General features: G+C 38.8%; 1 protein-coding gene across 1 annotated transcript; it reads left to right on the top strand.

Moving 5' to 3' along the window:
* The first annotated feature begins 1,000 nt into the window (after positions 1-1,000).
* On the top strand, positions 1,001-13,663 carry ppef2a (protein phosphatase with EF-hand domain 2a). The gene is made up of 16 exons (XM_046034150.1): positions 1,001-1,034; positions 1,617-1,810; positions 1,911-1,965; positions 2,051-2,226; positions 2,817-2,931; positions 3,232-3,278; positions 3,902-4,068; positions 4,187-4,223; positions 4,926-5,075; positions 5,159-5,488; positions 7,565-7,750; positions 7,908-8,050; positions 9,191-9,297; positions 9,910-10,076; positions 10,256-10,343; positions 11,392-13,663. The coding sequence occupies exons 1-16, from the start codon at positions 1,001-1,003 to the stop codon at positions 11,643-11,645; spliced, it is 2,250 nt and encodes a 749-aa protein (XP_045890106.1). The 3' UTR covers positions 11,646-13,663.
* The last annotated feature ends 10,373 nt before the right edge of the window (positions 13,664-24,036 follow it).

The following is a 24,036-nucleotide window of genomic DNA, read 5'->3' as shown; positions in this document are numbered from 1 at the left end:
TATATTTGACGAAAGTCACTCATCTGTTGCTTCAACTAGGCCAAAACCAGCCCTGCGTAACAAGAAAGTTATGTGCAAACACAATATGATGAAATCTACCAAGTTCACATTTAAACTCTCAGATCTTTTATTGAGTCTTGGGTCAGTAATTCAGGCTTCATTTGTTTACCTAAAATAGCAGAAGGGCATTTAAATATGCTGTTTCCATGTCCTATTTTTTTCCCCACGTCATCAAAATAACTTCAGGTCGTGAAGCTATTTCCTGCCTCCTAGGTTTCATAGATTGATTAATGTAAGCCTTCGTGGAATTCAGACGAAAACAGTCCTCTGCTGCAGGATTGAGGTCAGTCACAGAGGTGAGGAGTGAGCCAGCAGATAACAAGATTAAAAGGGCACACATTTGAACGACCTCCAGCTTCACGCTCAACTTTTCATCAATGAAAGGGTTTTTTCTAGAGGCCAAGACTGTAGCAGAATGTATAGTCAGATTTGAGACTCCAAAAACTAATATAATCCCTTTGGGAAGTCTGGAATATTTTGGAGTTCATTTGTAGTACTTTAACCCTGCAGACATGCTCATGCGATAAATCAAGTAGACGAATGACCTAAGTGTGATTTTATTGCCAAATTTTAGAATCACTTTTATCTGATGTGATGATTGTTGTGTGCTTTGAACAGGAACAGTCATGGGATGTGGCGTCACAAAGTCTGACCAGTTCCACAAACACTCCAGAAAAGGTAACCGTGATCCTTCAAACAGACGCTGGCACACCTCTTTATCTCTTAACGTTCTCAGATTTACATAAATCATCACCACTCAGCCTGAAAAAGCTCTTGTGTACTTTGTTTTTGTTTGCTTTGCACTAACTGTAATGTCCCTATACTACATGTTGTATTAACGTATATGTATTTATTTCCATCTTCCTGTTCTGCTGCATGCAGCCGTCACAAGTAAGCCTGTCTTTGCCTTGTTTGTTGTGTTGTTGTTGTTGTTTGCCAGATGTTGAAGCTCAAATGCATCTGGATCATCGCAGGTAGAGGAAAGATCAAATGTCAAACCTAAGCAGAAGAAAGAATTACTGTGTATTTTACTGAGGTAGAACTGATGTTAATAAAGTGGTGACAAAATTTTTTTCTGGATGACGGGACATTGAGTTCAAATTACATTTATTTGCTTGAAAGTTTTTTCTAATAATAATAATTCATAATGTTGAATTATCTCACAGCCCTTCTTGTAGGTTAGAGTGTACTGCATATGTCCAACAGTGAAACAAATACTCAGATATTTTCCTTAAGTAAAAGCAGCAATACTACAGTGTAGAAATGCTCTGTTGCAAGTAAGTCCTGCATTCAAAGTCTTACTTAAGTACAGAGTACCAAAAGTAAGTGTTGCAGCTGGTAAATGTGGGATTTATTTGAATTACTTTATATACTGATGGGCAGCTTGTTTTAATTTCCCCCACAATCATCAAGTCTTACAATAAAACATCATGATTTATTTGTTTTGTATTGTTAATCTGAATATGCAAAGTAAAAGCAAATAAATGTAGTGTAGTAAAAAGTACAATATTTGCCTCTGAACTCTCAAGTTCTCAAGTAAAGTGCACAAGGTTCAGTACTCTTCACCTCTGCTTATGTCCTCTCTATATTTTCTGACTTGTTGTCCGTGCCTTGTGTTTCAGCCATAAGAGCTGCTGTCCTGATTCAGCGATGGTACCGTCAGTATGTAGCCCGCACAGAGATGAGACGGAGATACACCTGGCACATCTTCCAGTCCATCGAATACTCTGGAGAACAGGCTCAGATAAAGGTGAGAAAACTACAGGGACAATCTAGTATACTTCTGCATGTTTGCTGTAGAGTAATGGTACAAACAACGGCTCATCTTTCACGTCTTCTTCCTCGTGCAGCTTTATAATTTCCTCGGCTACCTCATGGACAATTTCACACCATCGAGCAATGAGCGTAAGATTTCCATGTCAACTGGCAAAACTTATTTCTTTTTTGTGAATCTGAATTTCTGAGTTTGAACTGTCGTCTTGACCTCCAGGGAATTTGATCTCGCACATCTTCAGAGAGAACGAGGTGTGTCGGGACACAGAGTGGGAGAGATACTTCAGCTACGAGAACATCGAGGTGCCAGAGATTTACTCTGGGCCTCACCTCACCTTCCCTCTGACGGTGGAGCAGGCAGTCGGGCTGGTGGAGGCCTTCAGGAACAAGAAAGTAGGTGCACGCCACTGTTCCACAGGCCAGTCTCTGAAAAACCTTTCAGATGGAGTAGGAACGCTTAGCAGGAAGATGAGGTGGAAATCATTTTAAAGATGCTGCTTTCTGTATTTTACTGGATCAAAAATAACAAGACCAGCATTTTAAATCCTCATATTCTACTTAAGTCTGATCTAATGAAGGCATGTAATCGGTTCTTTAAAAATACATTTTACTATTTGTCTGTATGTGTGATCATTGGCTAACAGACTAAGTTTGAAAGCATAGTAAGATATAAACATTGCAGATAAAAAATGCATTTACTCTATGTAGAAAATACTCCTACTTGTCTCGTTGCATGTCCCATTACATGTTTATGAGCTTAACAAGGAGTTTGGTTTCCTCAACAACAAGGTTTTTTTGTTGGTTTAGCTTATGCTGCTAATTGGCAATTTATCGTCTGATATTTTCCTTCTTACTTAAGTTTTGTACAAGAAATAACATGCATACATCACACTACCACAGTTGTTATCAAACACTAAAGTATGAGTAGCTGGTCATTTATTTGTGCTTAAAACCTTCTTGCTAACAAGTCTGTCTGCCAGCAGCAGCTGCACTCACGCTACCTCCTCCAGCTCCTGCTTGAGACGTGGAAACGGCTCCGGATGCTGCCAAATATCAACCGGATCTCCACCTGCCACAGCAAAGAAATCACTATTTGTGGTGAGCTTTAAATAAATCGTTGCTTTTTAGACAGAAACACGCTGGTATGTTAAATGTTAATGTATAAAACATCTGACATTTTATAGTCCAAATTATTGAAAATGAGAAAACAATTGTCAGGACTGAACTTGCCCGTGGGGCACATATATCCCAAAATATTTTTGTTGATAATAAACAGCAACTAAACATTCCTGTAGAAATATTTCAAGAATCTCTCTGATGTATAAATGCTGAAACAATATGTTTGTTGTTATCAGCGAACTGTGTTCATTAATTTGCATGTTATCTTTTTCGTTACAGGTGATTTGCACGGGCAATTGGAAGACCTGCTGCTGATTTTCTACAAGGTTCGGAGCTCATCGTCTAAAACTTTTCACAAATGCTAAAATTAATCTGACTTAGAGTCACAACTAAGGATCATTTTTATTTAATTATTTTGAAGTAAATCAGTAGTGCTGCAACTGATAATTATTTAGTTTCATCATTGATTGATTATTTAGTCTATAAAATGTAAAAAGAAAACACTATGGTGACGTCTTCAAATGTCTTGGTGTGTCCGACTGGTCCAGAATTTTTAATGACGTGAAATGGAGAAAAACTGCAAATTCTTACATTTAAGGGACTAAAATGAGTGAATGTGTGACATTTTTTCTTGCTTAAACAACTTGAACGATTAACCTATTCTCAAAATTGGTATTTATTATGTCTTGATCCACTAATTGACAAATCACTGACAATTGTTTCCCTTCTAAACTTTAACTTTTTTGGTTAAATCAAATAGGTATGTTTAGCTGCAACAAGCTTTGTTTTCCCATGTCTTTGGGCTCTACAAAGCAATTAGAGAGTGAAACAGGATCTGAACTCACTGTTTTCACTCCCTGCGCTGTGGCTGATCATTTGTTTACATTTAGATTACAGAATGACCCAAGGACAAGAACAAGGCTTTATTTTGCTGTTGTTTACTTTACAGAATGGCATGCCGTCCTTAGAGAAACCCTATCTGTTTAACGGAGATTTTGTAGACAGAGGCAAAGACTCCATTGAGATCCTCATCATCCTGTTTTCGTTCATGCTCGTCTACCCGAGCGACGTCTACCTCAACAGAGGAAACCATGAGGACTATATAGTCAACCTGAGGTGACATAAAATCTAACTGAGGAACAGTGAAACCAGAAATGGCATGTTCTTGTTGGCCAAATGTATCAAGTATAAACCTTAATATGTAACTATTATCTTGTGTCTGTGGCTGACACAGGTACGGCTTCACAAAGGAGGTGTTGACAAAATACAAGGTATGTTTGCATCGTGTAAACCTGAAACCCTACAAGGCCTAAACACACTCCTTTTCTTTTGTTAACTGCTTGGGATGAACTCCTCATTCCTGCTAATCAAACTAGCCAGCGCAGCCAAAATGTGTCTTAATCCCTGCTCATTTAGGCAAATTAAAAAAAGTTTTGGTCATCTTCGCCTACACATTCCCAGTAAAGCTTAATATAGGCCAGTTTCGTTCCCAACACAACACAGGTCACTCCTAACAGCTAAGAGGATTTGAGGTCATTAATCCAAATGACTGGCAGACATCTGTCTCCGTTGGCTTCTGATGAGCCAGGAGGTCAAAGTGGTCCAAAGAACCCCCCCCCCCAACCTTCCAAAACAGAGGCACGACAACAAGTGGCATGTCACATTTCAGTTTGAATATAGGCTATAGATAATTCAAATAAGTTCATTTATCAGAGCAAATGGTTGTGACAGGTTGTGGCAGGGAGTGTTGCATTTTGCATCAAGTTAGTGCTGACAGTGGGGGAATTCAAGCTTGATTTCAAGTTAAAGAAAAAAGAGAACAAATGGGTACCTCAAAAAAGAAAAGACAAAGTGTACAAACTTAAATATAATCTACAGTATATTTAGAAATCCCCCTTAAATGTTGGCAATAAACTGCCATAAAGAAAAGAAGATGATGAAGAAAGTCACTTCCTGTCTGTTTGTCCTGTCAGATGCACGGCAAACGGATCCTGAAACTGCTGCAGAAGATTTTCAGCTGGTTGCCGTTAGCAACGGTGATCGACCAGAAGGTGTTTGTGCTCCACGGAGGGATCTCCGACACCACAGACCTCAGCGTACTCACCAGAGTGGACAGACACAAAGTGAGGGGCCGACACGTGTACACAGACACACGTCATTGTTTTTGAAAGTCCCTGAAATCTGTGCCCTCATCTGTTTTTCCCAGTATGTCTCAGCGCTGAGGCCTCCGAAGAAGAGATACCAGAGCTCGGCGGGGATGTCCACCGACTCGGACATGGATGAGGACGCCTGGTCCACCGTCAGGCTCTGCCAGCGTCGGCCCTCCCTCACGTTTCCCAAACCCATAGGAACGCGCCAAAACTTCCAGAACCGCTCGCTGCAGGACTTCTCCAGCCGGATCAAAGTGGTGGACGACCTGGATATCCGCAGTAGAAAACTGTCCGTTTTCAACTTGGGGACTGACAAACCAGAGAAAGAGATGGCCGCGTCCTCTGACCCCGTCGACTGTGACAATGCCAACGAGGAGTGGAAACAGGTGATGGATGAGTGTTGAACATGTGTGTGTGAGTGTTTGCTCAGATTCTTTGAGATGGATTTCCATCCCATTTTATTTTTTTTGCTCAAAAGCAGACTGATTCCGCATTGTCTGTGTTTTGCAGCTTTGTAATCACATCACATTGCTGCCAAAGTTATGACTCCAATACTGTAATTGATAAACCTTATTGGATAAAAGTGTTATGGTTTCTATACAGCTTAGAGAGTTTCAAAGATTTGCTAGACTGTCAAGCACAGAGTCAGAGAACTGGGAGGGAAGCGGGATGTGAGTGGATGAGGAATGAGATGGCTGGCAGACTTAAACTGGCGGGGCTAGGCAGCAGAGCCGTAGGATACAAGGTACAGGTAATGTGACTGAGGATCTTCCTGGGCAGGAGAAAAAACAAAAACAGCAAATTGCTTAATTAATATTATTAATTTTCCACATTGCCTCCTAAATTCCAGTATTTCATCAGGTAATTCTCAAATTGCAACCGTATTTGTAAAATAATTGCTGATTACCTTGACAAAAAAAAACAACTTTAATCCGCATCTTCAACTGGAGAAGACCATGAAGCCCAGGATGGCATCCTGCTTATTTTGTCCAACCAAACCCTTCAAAAACCCAAAGATGACCATTTTAATATCACATAAGACAAAAAAATCTAATCCAGGCTTAGTTACATGCATGTTTATTAGTGGAGATATCAGTGTTTTCATATGATGGAGATCTCATTTGGGAATGAAGGTCACCATTCGATATTGTTGATTAGTTTGTTTGTTGTTCTCAGGACTTAAAGTGTCCCACATGAGATGTCTAATTAGTGACTTTGTCTTGGTCAAAGGTCACAGTCTTTGTGCCTCAGCTCTGTTCCAGTGGAGTAAATCAGTCCTGAGTCACAGCCTGATCAACGCGCCATCAGTGATCAGCACTCGCCTCAGAGCATGTGCTGTGGTTTGCATGGGCCTGAACATGCTGTAAACCACCGCGTCATTAATCCCTCTGCCGTGAGTTCAATCTGCTTTGTGTCCGTCAGCACCTTAAGCACAGGCTGTAGAAGACAATGCTCTCATTTGGCTCCGGTACTTGTTGTTGGTTTAGTTGAAAACATGCGCAATCGTTATAAACCAGTCAGGGTAGCGTAGTCAGTGAACTGTCTGAAATGTCAAGTGAAGCTTTCAGGTGCTCCTATGCATTAATCCACTGGATCCTGAAAAACACTTAAATTAACTTACAGAATTACAAGATATTATTTAATAAATTTAAATGGATTGAATTGTATCACTGTACGGTAAAGAATTACAGATGATATAAATGTTTTTTGCTCTTCCAGTGAAAAATCTCCTATTTAACAGATTTGTACAGATTTCCATTTGTGACTTAAGACCTAAGAGTCTACAGTCATGCTAGCGGCTCTTTACTTAGGCAAAGTGGTGGTTTGAGCTAAATGCTAACCGCAAGTATTAGACAAACAAAAACCTTTGACCCAATGGTGATAGAAAGATTATGGGATCAACAAAGTTATGACAAATCATCCTTAAAGAGACAAAAAAGAGACATGAAGGTGTGGACCAACTTTAATAGAAATACTTCCATCAGTTGATGAAACATTTCATTCGAAACTAGAAATGTCAACCTCATGGTGGAGCAAGAGGAAAGGTCAGGGGATCACCAAAGTCACGAGGATTCACCTCTCTCTGGGCATCATGAATGCTTGTACCAGATTTAATGGAAAATCATCCAACTGTTGTTGAAATATTTCAGTCTCGACGAAGCTGGAGGTCCGACCAACAAACAGGACGACATTACTATCCATGGGAGCTTTCGATCACATGATCTTCCTCTGCGGCTGCCATTTGCCGAGTTCTCTTGAAATTGTAGATTTACATGCTCATCTTGGTTTAAAAGTTGAGATTGAGAGTGCACTTTTTTCCTCCATGTGATAAAGTAAAAAAAAAAGTACTGCTGCTAATGCAATTGCTGTTTCCAAGTTCCCCCAGTGTGTCAATATTCAAACTTCTGTTTTAAGCTTTTTAGTTCTGGTCTTTAAAGTCTCCCATTCCCGTGTGCCTCCAGATCCTGGACCTGCTGTGGAGCGACCCGGTGACCCAGGACGGCTGCATCCCCAACGAGGTGAGGGGCGGAGGCTGCTACTGGGGCCCCGACGTCACCGAGGACTTCCTAAATAGACACAACCTGCAGCTCATCATCCGCTCCCACGAGTGTAAACAGGAAGGTTATGAGTTCTGCCACAATCGTAAGGTGAGTTGAGACACTGACGGCACACAGAGGCTCCTATCATCCCACAGTTCCCCACCTGAATTTAATTCAGCTACATAGATCACTGACATGGTTTCTAATTATTCCACTCTGAGGAACTGTTAAAAAGGCACTAAAACACTAACTTCATTTCACTTAGGTCCTCACTCTGTTCTCTGCGTCCAATTACTACGACGTGGGAAGCAACAGGGGGGCCTACGTGAAGTTGGGTCCAGACCTTGTGCCTTATTTGATTCAGTACCAGGCCAGCAGCATGACCAGAGAGCTCACCGTGAGACAAAGGTACAAAACAGAAAATACTCAGCGTGAATCATCTGTTAATTGTTTTGCCTGGAAAACAAAGATATGCCTGTTACACTTTCCCAAAGCAGAACGGACATCTTCAAATTGCTTCTTTTGTCAGTTCAAATCCCCAAATCTGCAAACAACGTGGAACCAAAAAAAGCTTAAAGCAAAAGTTACATATTTTGTTGAATATGTGTTTTTGCTTTCTAACATAGAGTTAGATGAGAAGATACTGTAGAAACCACTCTCATATCTGTCCGTTAAGTATTTGGCTACAGCTAGCAGTTGCTTATCTTAGCGTAGCATAAACACTGGAAACACGGGGAAACAGCTAGCCTGGCTCTGTCCTAAAGTAACAAAATCTGACTACCAGAAACTTTAATCTCATTAATTAGCACTTTAAATCTTGTTTGTTTACCTGTTTTGTTTATCTTGGGACAGAGCCATTCTTTGTGCTAAAGCTAAGCTAACGTCTGCTGGCCGTAGCTTCATAAAAGTTCAGACGTGAGAGTGGTGTCAGTCTTCTCAAGTAAATCTCGGCAAAGAAAGCGAATACAATAATTTCGCTAAAAAGTCAATCAATTAATAGTTGAGTAATTGTTTCAGCACCTTGTCCCACAAATATGTGGACATCTACTCAAATAATGGTGTGTGAATATTTCAAGAATACAGATTTATGTTCTTTTGCAGCCATAACTGATTAGACAAGCACCTTTCTAGACATGAAGTTCCGTTTAATAGCAAGTTTTGCTGTTTTTGATTATTTTATTTTATTATTTCTTGTTTATTTGACCGGGACAAATGCACGAGACATTGCTTTAGATAGTATAGAAAGTAGATGCCAGGCATACAGGTTTATAGCGATGACTAATTTGCAACCTCTATCCCTGGTCTGGCTTTTAAAGTTAAAACAGAAATTACAGTGTTGAGTTTAAAATTTTACAACCATTAAAAGACATACAATAACTACACTCTGCACATGCAATAAGATACAGGCCTAAAAGTAAGTGAAGATCAAGTGTAATTGTTTAACATGGTAACTATCATGTTGTTTTATGTGATAACGCTGCAAGCAAACATTGTTCTGCCTTTAATTGTGTTTATTATCTGTTATATTTGTTGTTGTCTTGTTTGCAGTGTGGGGAGAACCGAGCGCTCAGCCCTCAAAGTCCTGCGGGAGCAGCTATTCGCGCACAAATCTGACCTCATCTGTGCCTTCAAAACATTCGACAGCGAGAACACAGGTGTGTCGTGTGACTTTCATGAACCAGTTCAGTTCTCAATGTATCAAGTGTCACTTAAGTGCGGTTCCTTGTGTACTGTACCTTTCTCTTGTGGTTCTCAAAGGGCAATGTCTGGCTAAGGAGAAATGTGAGCTCACACTTTTGTATTTTAATCAGATAAAAACATGTGGGCCAACCAAAAGTATATCCCAGCACGTTTGACAGTTTCACAGAAACTTGTTGTTCAGTGATTTACTTTAATTCAGCCAGCATCAGTGTACGTTTCTCACGCAAATAAGGAAGAATCTACTTTTCTGTCATTCAGATCCTCGCTTTTATGTTATTTTACTACAAATTTTTCTTTGCCTGCAGGGCAATCTGTTTCCAAGTGACCTTAAGCATATTTTTGACATTTCTGTTGTACAATATATTTTTATTTATTAGATAACGTTTGTGTCAATATTAATATGTCAGCCTAATATTGGCTGATAATATTGCCCTTTTGATTTATTAGTTTGGCTCTACTTGATGAATCTGGAGGTACTTTTTGGATTTATTCATTGACCTGATGCCATGCACCTGAAAAGAAAGCAATGCACAATAGGAATCGGGTAAAATTTCCACCTCTGTCAGGATTTGTGTCTGTGAATGACTGGGCCACTGCGGTGGAGAGTGTGATGTACCTTGGGCTGCCCTGGAGGATGCTGTGTAGTCAGCTGGTCATCTCCAAGACCAGTGAAGGCATGATCGACTACCACGAATGGTTCAACGAGCTCGCCATCAAAGGGCACAACACGGATGTAAGGATACAGACATGGTGATAATTACATTTTGTATTGGTTTAAGGATATTATATATACACATTTTCTGCTTAATCATTCTATGTTGTGTCATAAACCTAAATGCTGTTGACAGAAATCTTGAAAACCTCTCCGTCAGAACTTTCCGCACTTGGTTTTCATAATTTCTCCTCTCTCAGCACATTGACCAGAGTCTTCTCGAGACTTTGTATCGCCATCGCTCCACCTTGGAGACCATCTTCAGGATCGTAGACACAGACAATTCAGGTAAAACAATTTATTCATCATCACTGAAACCAGTTTTATGTATACTGAACGTCTATCAACACCACACGCTTCTTTCTGTTCTCATTGGAGAGCATACATTGTTGTTTTCTCGCCTCTTAAAGGAAAGATCCACCTTAAAATGTCACACTACCTTGTGTTTCTGGGTCTGTTTTTTTATGTTTGCTGGAGTTGACATCAGGTAAAGATGTATATCCCTGTCAGAAATACCAAGCAATATCAGATTTATTTATTTTTTTTATCAGAAACCTGTATGATTTCTTTAAGATTAACTTTTTGCATCAAAATCTAATAATCATGTAGGAAGAAAAGCTCAAGATAGTTCATTTGCTCATTACAAACAACATCAAAACAAATAACAGAAGTGGAAATGAATAATAAAAAACTAATATAAAAACGCAAATTGGCCGATTCTTTGACTTTTTAAAACCGTTGCAGATGAGTTTTGAGAGGAATGAGAGGAAAGATTCTACAGTGTCCGATTACATACACGGAAATGTAGGATCTAATGTTTTTGGATCTTGACCGGTACAAGGGACAAAACCTCAAGATATCTTGACCTCTGTTGCTTCAATTTTGACCTTTTCTTTTTTTAATGCGTCGCTTATGAATCATACCACATCGCTAGAGTACCCTTCCATTAAACATCTTTAAATTTAATAATGATGATATAAGTTCTTGTAACATGTACGTTGGTAAAATTGACAATATTGTAAGAGATGGGCATAAAGTGTGTACGGGCTCTGCAAAGTGTTTGTTGTGTCCAGATAGAGACGGCTATCAGCCTCCATTAATCCACCTGTTGCAAGTAAAGGAGGCCACAGCCTCCTGAGTCCAGTTAAGACGAAGATTAACCCACTGATCTACTGGTCTCTTCATCCCCCACCTCTGATCACACACACACACTTTTTCCTCTATCAGCATCTGTCAGTTTCTGTGTTTTTGATCCTCTTTCTTCCCTCCCGTCCTATTACTACATCTCTAATCTCCTCTTTTCCAACCTGCAACTTTAACAATTTAACCTCCCCAGGCTTTATCACCATCGAGGACTTCCGGCAGACCTGGAAGCTGCTGAGCGTGTACCTAAAGATGGAGATCACAGACGAGGCCATCTCCGACCTGGCCGTCACCATCGACAGTAACCAGGATGGCAGCATCGACATCGACGAGTTCATGGAGGCCTTCCGGCTCACGGACAAGAAGAGCCGGCTGGAGCGAGGACGTAGCATGTTCATGGGCACAGCCACCGACCTCACCAAGCTGGAGGGAGACCCCAACATTTGAGTACAGAGAGAGAGACTGAAAACAGAGAGCGACCTCAGCTCAGACTCCTCGCCAGGCAGACATGCAGCAGGCGGGGAGCACAGGGAGGTGCAGCCAATGCAAGCTGCTTTAATGACGCACATTAAGACGTAGCCTATGATGCTGCTGAGCAACAGCCGTGTGGCTCGCAGGGAATTAGGAAGAGCTATGAGTTCAAGGTATTTGACAGCGAATGTTAATTACACATTTTGAAGCGGTTTTATCCACTGAGGGTGAAACTCAACAGCTTGAAGAATAATCTCTTTTATCAAGTTAGAATAGTTAAAAACTGTTGCAAAGGCAAAATCCACAGATAGAAACAAAAAGTCATCATAGCCTACTTTGGCTTCACGATTATTAAAATAATAATAATAGATACTGTGATCACAGTTATTATGAGGAATTTAATAGAATGAGGATATCTATCATTATTTTTAACAAGGGAAAATGGTTTGAGTTATGTGAAACACTTTAAAGATTAAAAGTAACACAGCACACTTTATTTTAAATGGGCGATGTTTCAATACCAGTCAGATTTTCATTATGTCAAATGTAAAATAATAAAATAAAAATGGTTACCACACACATAGGCTGACAGGCTCTATGATGGCAGGTGTGGTTAACCCTCCGACCTGTCATCACATAAACATCACACAGCAATTAATTAAGGAAGTAGGCTATAGAATTAAAGTACATCAGTCCTATTGGGTGGAAATACGAAGACAGTGATACATCAAATGTATCAATAAATATCTCAAAAATATCCCCCAAACAGTTTTAAATGACATGAAAAGGAACATTCAAATATGAGTAATGATTATTTACATAATTGATTAATCCACCAGGTATTTTTATCAATTACTCAGTTTATCGTTGGGTCTATATAATCATTGGAAAACGGTCAAAACTATTTCATAGATCCCAAGGTGTTGTCATGAAATGTTTAAAACCTAAAAATAGTCACTTTACTAAAATGTTAAGACAAAGAAAAAGAGCAAATGTTCACATTTGAAAACCTTAAACAAGAGAATGGTTAGCTTTTTTTATTTTAGCAATGACTTAAACGATTAATCAGTTACCAAAATTGTTATCTATTTTTTCAACGATTAGTTGAATAATCAAATAATCGTAATTATTATTATCATTAGTTGATTAATCAACCAATCGTTGCAGCTCTGGCCCATAAAATGTCCCAGAGGCCTCTTCAAATTACTTGTTTTGCTCAAGCAACAGTGTAAAACCCAACAATATTCAGTTTACAACGGAAAAGGAAGCATCCTCACATTCAGATAACAGGAGACAGTGAACCGTTTTCTTCTTGAAAAAGATCGACTAATCATTATTATTTTTTAATCATTCCAGCCTATATAACAAGATATCAACAAGAAGCTATGTGAAAACAATATTTTAATATCTTAATAAGACAAAATTGAAAATTACATCATCAGAGTTTAAAAATGTGAAAACTTCTTGGGTTTCTCTTTCAGCCGTTTCTCGGTTCATCGGTGCTGATTTCCAACAGCCTTTCATCCATACCTGATGTAACTAAAACTCCTCCTAAATACTTAAGATACCAGAAACGAAACAAAAATTACATTAAATGATAAATAATAATTGTGCGGCTCTACATCGGTTGCACTAATTAATTGCAACTAAATGTTGCTGGTGCCTTAGCAGTAGAAGTGTTTTAACTTCGAGAGATGAAGTTAAGTTTAGTTTGCACTGATGATGTTTTGTGTCAACTGCCAACAATGTACTGGTCCTGGGGTCTTTATCTCCGGTGGGATACGAACCCTCACCTTGTCCAGAACGGAGAACTTGTGCTTTTACTATTTTGACTTTTAGGATGTGTGTTCAGTTTGTTGCTTTGACGGTCAGGACATTTGCTGTATTTTAAAGGGATAGTTTGATGTTTTGGGGAAATACACTTATTCGCTTTCTTGCTGAGAGATAGATGAGAAGATTGATGCCACTCTCGTCCTTGACGATCCAATATGAAGCTGGAGCCAGTAGAAATGTAGCTTAGCTTAGCATAAAGACTGGAAACAGGGGAAAACAGATAGCCTGGCTCTGTCCAAAAGTAACAAAATCTGACTAGTAAAGCTCACTAATTAAAACATTATATTTTAGTATTTGTTTAATCTGTGCAAAAACTGTTTTAGAGAAGTCTTCAGGCAGATTTTTTCCACTTTGAATAGTCTTTATGTTAAGGTAAGCTAACCGGCAGCTGGCTGTGGCTTCATACCGACGTGAGAGTGGTATCAATCTTCTCGTCTAGCTATCGGCAAGAAAGCGAATAATAACCAAAATGTTATTACTGTTCCGTTAAGATATAAAGACATGTTGTTTTACCTTTTTTAGTTCCCACATTGTTAAATATTGTTTAACTCAACCAAAAGAGACAGATCTGTGTGTGTGTGTGTGTGTGTGTGTGTGTATAAAATATTTTTGTTGTATGTAAAATGTAAATTCCATTGTCTTTTTCTTTTTTAGCATATTGAACATGTAAACGTGCTGTGAAAACATGTCACAGTCAAGTTTGTAGCATTCATTTGTGTGTTTCTGTGTTTGAGGTAAGTGATGTTTATGAATGACAGTTTAAAGAACCATAACTGATCAAAAAGTGGTACATTGGGGAAAATATAACTTGTATATATTACTTCCCAGAAGGCCTTTAGACAATCTCCAGAACTAGAGGTGGAAATTAGCTAAGTTAATTTACTCAAGTTCTGTACTTCAGTTGAATTTTGAGGTTGTACTTTATGGGTACTTCCATTGTGTGCAACTTTATACTTCTACTTCAATACATTTCAGAGAGAAATGCACTTTTTACTTCACTACAATTTTTTAATTGCTTTAATTGCTTTTAGTTACTAGTTAATTCTCAAATTATTATTTTACAAACAAAAAACGCACGATAAATTGTTATAGGTTAAACTACCAAAAGTATATGATGTGGTTAAAATTAGCTCCAACAACATTAAAGTACAGTTTACATATGAATACATCAATAATATAATATTAACACTGCATAGTATTTATACTTTTGATACTTTAAGTACATTTTGTTGCTGAAGCTTCTGTACTTTTACTTAAGTCAACTTTTACTTGTAAAGGAGTATTTATACACTGTGATATTACTCCTTTTACTCAAGTAAGTGATTTGAATACTTCTTCCACCACTGTCCAGTACTGGGAACACAGAACATCTTCAAACCCTGAATTGACCCAATATTGGCTATAAATTTTATCTCAGTTACCCTCAAACTTATATATTTATTTTTTATATTTATATATATTATATATAAAAATAAAATAAGGCTGACACGCTGACAAGGAAACATGGGAACATTTTAAGTTTAAGTTTGTTGTTTAAGTTTATTGTTGTTGTATTAAGACAATGTTTAGTGCTACTATTAAATAATGTGACTTTAGTGGGTAACACTTGATTTTACAGGTCTAACTATATCATTTAATATAATTCAGCTACAGGTATTTAATGTGCCTTTAATTGATTGTTCTGGACACACATGGTTTTGTTGGCTACCTTTGGATACAGTTAGCAGCTATTAATTCATTCATTTTTTTAATTCCTTAAATGATTTATGTGTTTGTGTGTCTACATCAAACACTACATAAGAAGAGCACACAATAATATTGGGCTGCAACTAACAATTATCAGCTGCTAATGATTTGGTCAACAATCATTTTGTTTCTAAAATGTCATGAATAAGTGAAAAGTATCCATAATAATTTCCCAGAGCCCAATGTCGAATTGCTTGTTTTCTCTGATCATTTATGACAAAGAGAAGCATGAAATCATCTCTTGTTTCAAAAGATAGAAGAAGTGAATGCCTGACATTTGTTATATTCTACAATTAAAAGCTGTAATGTTTAACTAAATATGTTTTAACTAAATATTACACATCAAAACATAAAGAATTACAACTATATATTTTCTTAAACTGAGTAACAGTTGAACAACATTTGACTTACTCTTACTGAAATACACAGCTTCATTTAATTAAAAATCTTTTTGCTTTAAATATCTCAAATGTCAAATGATCAACTATATTTTAGGTTGCTCTTTATTATCCTTCCTCACCAGTCAGATTAGTTTTTTGAATCACCAGCAGGGGGCACAAAAGACCATTTAGTACAGTTTTAAAACTTGTCACACTGAACAGTCAACCAGGAGTCCTCACTGTCATTTTGAAAGATGGTCCACAAGAGTATTAGTTAATAAGGATGAACAAACAGCGGCTAATTGTGATTTCTGAATGCGCTACAACACCCTGATTTTGAGTGGCAGCAACTGATAATGGAAATTCTTGGGATTTTAACATTACATTGCATTAGGCCTGCAGTATCTTCCTAAAAGCTTCCATGGTTGGGACAGTATTTTTCCTTTCAAATTAAAATCTTTCAAGTGGGTGGGTATTAAAACATGCCCAGAGCTGCCTGCTGTTTAAACACGGTTGGATTTAAAATAATTTATCAAAGTTTAAACCCCATTGTTGTTTACCTGGAGAGGACGGTTTGTCCCAGAAGTCAACTCGTTCATGGGCAACTCAACAGGACATCTGAGATTAGTCATGTTTCCTGTAGTTTCTTGATTTGTGGAGTTATATTCAGTGGTGGAGTAAATATTAAATATTCACATTCTTTATTTAAGTAAAAGTACTAATACCACACTGTAAAAATACTTGCCGTTATCCACACGTCACAGTCCTGCACTCAAAAAGTTAACTTAACTAAAAAGAAAACTTAAAGTATTAAAATAAAAGTACTCTGTACAGAAAAATGTCCAACGACTGTTATAGTATTATATCTTTTGATTATTTTTACTCATTAATGCAAAAAAAGGATTTTACTGTTGTACAGTAGTTGGTTGAAGTGGAGCTAAAAAAAACATTTTTTCTAAAGGATTGAAACTAATGATACTACATTTTAGAGGAAAATATTGTTTGCAGATTCAGATTAATAATGCAAAATATAAATCAGCTAATAAATGATGGTGTATTATTATAGGTCAAGCTACCCAGCGGTATATATAGTACTTAGTACTTAGCCCCACCATTACCAGCTGCAACATTTAAGTGATTTAAACATTAAACATTGCTGTTTTTACTCAAATAAAATATCTCAATACTTCTTCCACCACTGCTGGCTGGTGGGCAGATTTTGTTTTACCTGGGACAGAGCCAGGCTTGCTGTTTGCCCCTATTCCCAGTATTTATGCTAAGCTAAGCTAACCGGCTGCTCTCTGAGTGGTATCAATCTTGTCATCGAACTCTCTGCAAGAAATCGAATAATTGTATTTCCCAAAATGGTGAAAGTATTTCTTGTATCTCATCAACACTTTCACAGCGTGTGAAAACAAACCCCAGAGTGCTTTCTCCAGAGATGGAGGCAGACGTGCCGCCGCCTGCTGCTTTTCACATCCAGCCGCCACAACCCCCAACATAGAGACTCGCACACTGATGACAGTCGGACAAAAGAAGAAGGCAGTTAGACCTATTTTTCTAGTATGTCGGAGGAGGGGACAATCCATTGTTCACTGTCTGCAGGTGGTCTTACAGTTGTAAAGCTGCTGCATCTCTGCCCTAATGAAGACATCTGAATGAAAGATTCTTGGTCAACTGGAGCGTCTCAAAGCACTTGCTGTGATAGATTAGTCATCGACTGAAGGCTTAACTGCACTTTAAGTAACAATAAAGCGCTTTAAGTGGAATAATGAGTCCATCAGATGCAGTAAGATATTAATGTGTGAAGCGCAGTGTGTCTGTGTCACCTGACCCTGCTAATTTTACTTTAATAAGGGATTTTTAGAGATCACACAGGCTTGTGATCGCAGAGCATTTGTCTACACCATTTTAACCCTGATATGTGACAATTCATTCCTATACTTTTCTCCTCAGCTTCAAGTTAAATTATATGAAAAGCAAGGCCTGTGAACTGACAAAGAACAAGAAGAGGCTCTTCAGATGAAAGAAAGGATCTATCATGCTATAGTGCACAATGTGACAATTTCCAGCATAAAACCATCTTCAGTTCCAGTTGGTAGCAGCTTCTTTTATGAGTCTGTGATTTCCAAACATTTCAGCAGAAGAACTACATAATTTGGTACTAATAACAGTGGAAATTTCTGAGACAGTTATCATACTTAAGATTTGAGTTTATGCTGAATTTAGGATCAGATTTTCAGAGGAATTTAAAGTATAATATACAAATTTCATCCACTGTGGAAACTTCTTCATATATATTGAATTATATGCTTCCCTGTAGACTAATTTCACATGCCAGATGTTTTTGTGTGTTCACTAAAAGACAATGTGCCTACTGACCTCTCTGTCTGCAGTTGTAATTTGACCAAAATAACAAAGTTCTTTCCAGGAAATTCCCTCTGGGAAATTATTAGGAAATTGCTTAAACTATAAAAAAAAAAAAGAAAAAGAAAAAAAAAGAAACCAGTCAACACTCAAACAGCCACCAATCAGGAGAAAGGTAAAGGCAGAAAGTTCCTTACATGAAGTAAACATCTTTTTTTAGTGTAGTGAAAAGGCATTCAGGGGTGAACCTGCAAAGTGTGATTATTCGTGCGTTTCTCACTGTTTGACAGTGTCACACATTGATTAGTGAATCGACAGGAAAATAATCGAGTCAAAGAAATGCCAAACATTCTCGTATTCAGCTTCACAAATCAAGAGGATGTGCTACTTTTATTTGTCACACTATTATAGATCCATCTAGATGCTCACAGCTTCAGTCACATTCTTGTGACTGTAGCTGGGCGTCCTCCATTTGGCGGATCGACAGTGATGGCCAATCACTGAACCATTTTCTCCTGGCTTCCAGCTGAACTCCTCCAGCCATGTTTCAGAGCCAACATCCTTCCGCTCCCTCCCTGTTATTCACAGAGCGCTGAGCGTCTTGTACACAGGCGGTTCCAGGAAAACCCTGCAGCCAGCATCAGTTGGAAAAAGCAAGGCCTGGAACTCTGTGGCTTTCGTGTCTGTGTCCTCTTTGCATCCGTCTTCCCACGGAACAGTCAGTTCTATCAGGATGACCCCCTTAAGACCATATGACTATGTCAGGCATCATGGTGACAACCTGGGGGAAGTTTAGTCATCTTCCACCATTGTGCTGTCTGCAGGTGGCTCTTCTTGGTCGTGTTAGAGAACAGTGGCTTCTCCCACTCCCTGATGAACTGGATGAACAGCTGTTCTCAAGTGGGTCTGACTCTTTTTCAGTCTCTCTTGCTCCAAGATATCTGCTTGTGCTCTGAGAACCTTGTCATGATGCCATCTGTATCTCCCCAGTCTTGCACCCCACCAGTGTGTGCGCCAACGTGCCTCTCCCTCCACACAGCGTGCATAGTGGGCCCCCTCCCTAATTCCCCACCTTTGCAGGTTTGTTGGTGTTGGCAGTAGTGATGTCGGCCCAATTAATCGTCCAACCGATATCTGGAATTTTAAGGTTATTGTCCACGTCCGATGCCAGCACTGACGAGGCCAATATGCAAGCAGTGTTTGCAGGCAGCTATTTTCTTTGTTTTGATGTTGGCTAAATGTTGGCATCGGCCATTGAAAAATCCATATTGGTTTACCACTAGTTGGAAGATTGTCGTACACTGTATGAAGAAGGAAAAAGATTTAAATGTGCCCCGGTCTTTGCACCTCATGTTCGTAAACTGATGGACTTTGGACATTTGAAAATGTCTCTTTGGATCAGTGATGTTTTGATGGTCAATTTTTCCAGCATCACTGGGACGTGGCATATTTGGCACAGGAACCAGGCAAGATGTCTTCCACAGCACAGGGACCCTACGGAGACTCAGGCTCAGGTTGAAGACGTGGTGAAGGACTCCACATAGCTGGGGGGCACGGGCTTTGAGCACCCCGGGACGGACACCGTCAGGGCCTGCAGTCTTGTTGGAGTGGAGTCTCCTCATCTGTCTTCTCATCTGGTCAGCAGTGAGGCACACAGAGGTTACAGGTGGGGGAGGGGGAGAGGAGGAGTCGTCAGGCTGGTGAGAGCTGCTAACCTGAGAGCCAGAGGAGGGGGGGGGTTGGTGTCTCACAGGAGGGTGGGGGACAGTGAGGAGGAGGAGGAGGAGGAGGGGAGAGTAGTGGGGTTGGAGGTGTTTGAGGTGAGACAGCAGCTGAGTTAGTGGGGGGATGGGCAGGAGCCATTGAGTCAAATCTGTTAAAGAACAGATTAAGTTTGTTGGCCCTGTCCAAGCTGCCTTCAGCTCCTCTGCTACCAGTCGGTCTGAAGCCAGTGATGTTCCTCATGCTGCTCCAGACCTCCCTCATGTTGTTCTGCTGGAGTTTACACTCCAGCTTCCTCCTGTACCTCTCCTTAGCCTCCCTGATCTTTACCTTCAGGTCCCCCTGAATGGCCCTCACCTCCTCCCTATTACCATCTCTGAAAGCCCTCCTCTTAGCATTAACAAAACGAATACAGCCGACAAACTAACTACTGATAAAAACAATCAAATAGTGAAATTTCTTCTACATAACTTCTTTTTACTTCGACAAGTTTCACTATTTGCTTTCCTATGGTGAAATACTGGATAGTTTTTCACCCTTCAGGCCTCTAAAAACTATTCAAAAGAAATATTCTGTAAAGGGAACATCACTTTGGTTGAGCTGCTTGGAGCTTGTTGACAAATGCCTCATGTAACAAGAGAAGAATTCGTGTTGCTTTAAAGTGTCACAAGCCGGACATTTACAACATGTTCTGTATTTCCTTAAATGTGGGCCTTTTAAAACCTACGTCAAACTCAGTGTCGAGTCAAATCCAGCACTCATCACTTACTCGCATCAGTTTATGCTGGTATGAACGCTGCTTGCCCACACAACCTTTGTGTAGTTTGTAATGGACACACTGACAAGTCTGAGTGGTTGATAAAATCTTAAAATTAAAATCTTAAAATCTTGTAGAGTCTTTGGATTCAACGCTGAGTACGCTGACCATGTTTTATTTAGAGTGACATAACTTTATTTATACCTCATACAAAGACTTTCAATGAAAAGGCAGAACAATTACTTGGGATAAAATTACTTTACTAGACTGTTTTATAATTTCGTACATTTTTCAGATGTATTTGTGAGTTCAAAAATATTACAATATTATTTTAAACTTTGAACTGTAGAAAAGTTCCTAGTAATATTTTGAGTGATTATCATTTTTCTTGTATTTCTTTGTTCCTGCCAGCTTTATACTTTCTTAAATGGCCAAAATGATGAGTTAAACTTGGATAAAAAAAGATACCAGGATAGGTTAGATAAGGAAGGTTTTGAATGTTCTAAACAAAGACTAAAATTAAACTAAACTCCTGAGTATACAAGGTAACACTTGCATCAGAATTAATGAAGCAATCCGTGGAAAAGAGCATCGTCGACTCTACTGAAGGTCAATCAAGTCCCCCAAAAAATTATAAACAACTTAATGGAAAGACTGAAGGAGATGTGTACATGCTGAGTGCGTACATGCTGACGCCTGCAGACCCTGAAACGTTCAAGGGCAGAAACACATGATGTGAGTTCTCAGAAGAGTTCAGACGGGGAGAGCGTAACTTCCCCCGAGGACACGTTAGTATAGTGAACAGAAAGCTGCCGCTATGTAGACTTGTAAAATGCCCTTGTGGATTTATCTCACAGGTCACAGGTTGAGATGAATGATGTAAACGTGCGACCTCGTCTACTCCCTAAAAACCTACCTGAGCTTGTTGCAGTTTATCTGCAGGTTTTACAGGTGGGAGAAACAGCCAAAGCAGTGAAGAGGTGGGATGGAAAAGAGGGAGGGGATGAAAGGAGTGTTTCCCCTGAATTTACTGAATGCAAAAAGTGAGTCTAGAAAAAGTCCTTGCTCTGTAATCTTTATCTGTTTGTCCAGTTATTCACAGGAAAAAGAGATATAGCACCAAGGCCCATCACTGAATGCTTATGTCCTAGTTTAATCTCTTTTTCAAACTATTTTGAAAATTTTATGTTACAAGTATTCAGATTCTTAAAAATAAACTTTAATTGAAGCAGTACCCAAGTAAAAAACGGCCCCAGTGACTGATGTATTATTATATATGACATTATAAGTTTGTATAGTGTGTAAAAAAGATTTTACTGTTGCAGCTGACTGAGGTAGTTTTAATAACTTTATTTACGTATAGCTTAGTCCAGTGTTTCCCGTCTTCTCCAAAGGGCCACAAGATAAATCTGAGCAGTTGTGAGATGACAAATCAAGCAGGAAAGAGGAAAAAAAACAAACAAAAAAAAAAAACTATTCCTTTTAATACCACTGAACTTATAACATTGACATTTTTACTTTGAAATTTATGCGGGTTGAATTTTTCTGTTTGAAGTTTCACTAGTTCCTTTCCAGTCCTGCAATTTCAGGTACACATTCGGAGAAAATTCTCATGTCCAGGTTGCTCATCTTTTCTTGATCATATGACATATGTAAATACAGAGTTTGGTTACTTATAACTTACTGTATGAGGTTCCTCTGGATAAACAGTTTCATTCTATATATTTTTTCTCCTCTGAAGGCAGACAAGTTATACAAAAGACAGCAGACGGCCGTGTGAACTTTCGCACTCAAGTGCAACTTTTATTTTTTTTTTGCAAATACACTAGAAATGTTTACAAAAGCACTGTAGAAACATCTGTGCAGTGTAAATTATCAAAACTAAAAATGGATATTACTTTGAATTACTTTTGCACCTAATATGACAAGCAGGATTGTCATTTTCAGCAGCAAAAGAAAATTAGTATACATCTCTCAAGAGGAAACGTCTGTTAGTGACTTCAGAACATCGTAATGGGGAGATGCGGTTGTCACACCAAAGAGCAAATTTAGGAAAAATAATAAAAAGGATGGTATGGCACAGTACCAGTGCTCATCCATGAACAAGGGCTTCATTCATCTAGATAGATTACACAGCAACAATGTTTTACTTTACTCAGGTCATCAAGATAATCAGCCTTCCAGTAAAAAAAAAATAAAATAAACTCCAGTTTGACAGAAATGGTGCATTGGCACAAACACAAGTTTACTCAAGTTCTCATACTTGTCCAACACAAACAACCTTAAACCATTCATGAACACTCTTCAGACATTGTACAGGGCTCTGAAAGCTCCCAATGAGACATAATGGTCCATCTTTTACACTTTTTACCATGAAAAAAAAAATTTTGATCAAAAAATTAAATGTGCTGAATATTAGAGAAACAAAATAATTCAGTCTACAGAAAACAAAAAGGAAATACTTCTACACAAGAGAAAATCAAAAACAAAATACATAAAAGTGCGGCCCCTTTCAAAACATCCACAATTTACTTCACTCAACTCTGTATTGCTTTGTATTACGTAATACTGAGATCTGCTCACAAGGAGCATGGATTACCTTGTTTGCTCTTTCACTAGGTGACAAAAAAAGAGAAAGAAAACCAATCAACTACCACCTACTTGTGAATTCATTTTTTTGCCTTGATGTAAAAAGAAGGCACAAACACACATGTGCTCACACAACACTGCTGCAAATACTTCACATAAGTGGTGGCACAAATTTTTTATATATATATATATATATATATATATATATATATACATACATATACATACACACACACACACACACACACACACACACATTTTAAAGACCAAAAAAAACAAAACAAAAAGGGTAGGTGGTGGTTTTGTGGCACAGCCGTTATCTGAGAGTAAACACGGCACTGGGGCAGATCTATGTGGGTTATCTTTGGTCAAGCAGGGACGAGCCAATGGGCTTGAAAGATTGGACTCAAAAGGTCAGTGTAGTAGAAGTCAGTCAGCGGAGGACAGATGGCTCAGCTGTGTGTTTGAATGGCCAGGCAACACACACACACACACACACACACACACACACACACACACACACCTCTCGGGATTAAAGGTCTTTCAGGTTAAGGTCAAGATTTTTTTAAAAAGGTGGATAAAGACAGACTGAGTTTGCACAAGGCGGTGGTTGCTTGCATGTAGGTGGAATAAAAAGGCCTTTAGTGAATTGATTTAAATGAATACTCACCCTTTTTGTGCACCTCCAGCGAACTGTTAAGTTTACTAATCCTATAATAAATGCCAATTGATACATGTGATATGGTCAGATCATCTGCTAATAGAGGAACGAGTGATTCAAGTGTGATAACGTCACTAAAGTTGATAATTGTAACTGCTAATTCCAATAAATGGCAGCAAGATTTGCGCTTTGTATCTTGTGCTCAGGTGTCAAGAAAGGTTGTCAACACAGAAACACTTCACTTTCAAGAAAAAGAAAAAAAAAAAAAAAAGCCTCTGTGTATTAACCTGGAAACAGAATACAAGCACGTTA

Source organism: Micropterus dolomieu, linkage group LG21, assembly GCF_021292245.1.
Source record: "Micropterus dolomieu isolate WLL.071019.BEF.003 ecotype Adirondacks linkage group LG21, ASM2129224v1, whole genome shotgun sequence".
Taxonomy (NCBI): domain Eukaryota; kingdom Metazoa; phylum Chordata; class Actinopteri; order Centrarchiformes; family Centrarchidae; genus Micropterus; species Micropterus dolomieu.
The sequence above is the reverse complement of the archived record's forward strand: the minus strand, read 5'-3'. Positions and strand labels throughout refer to the sequence as shown.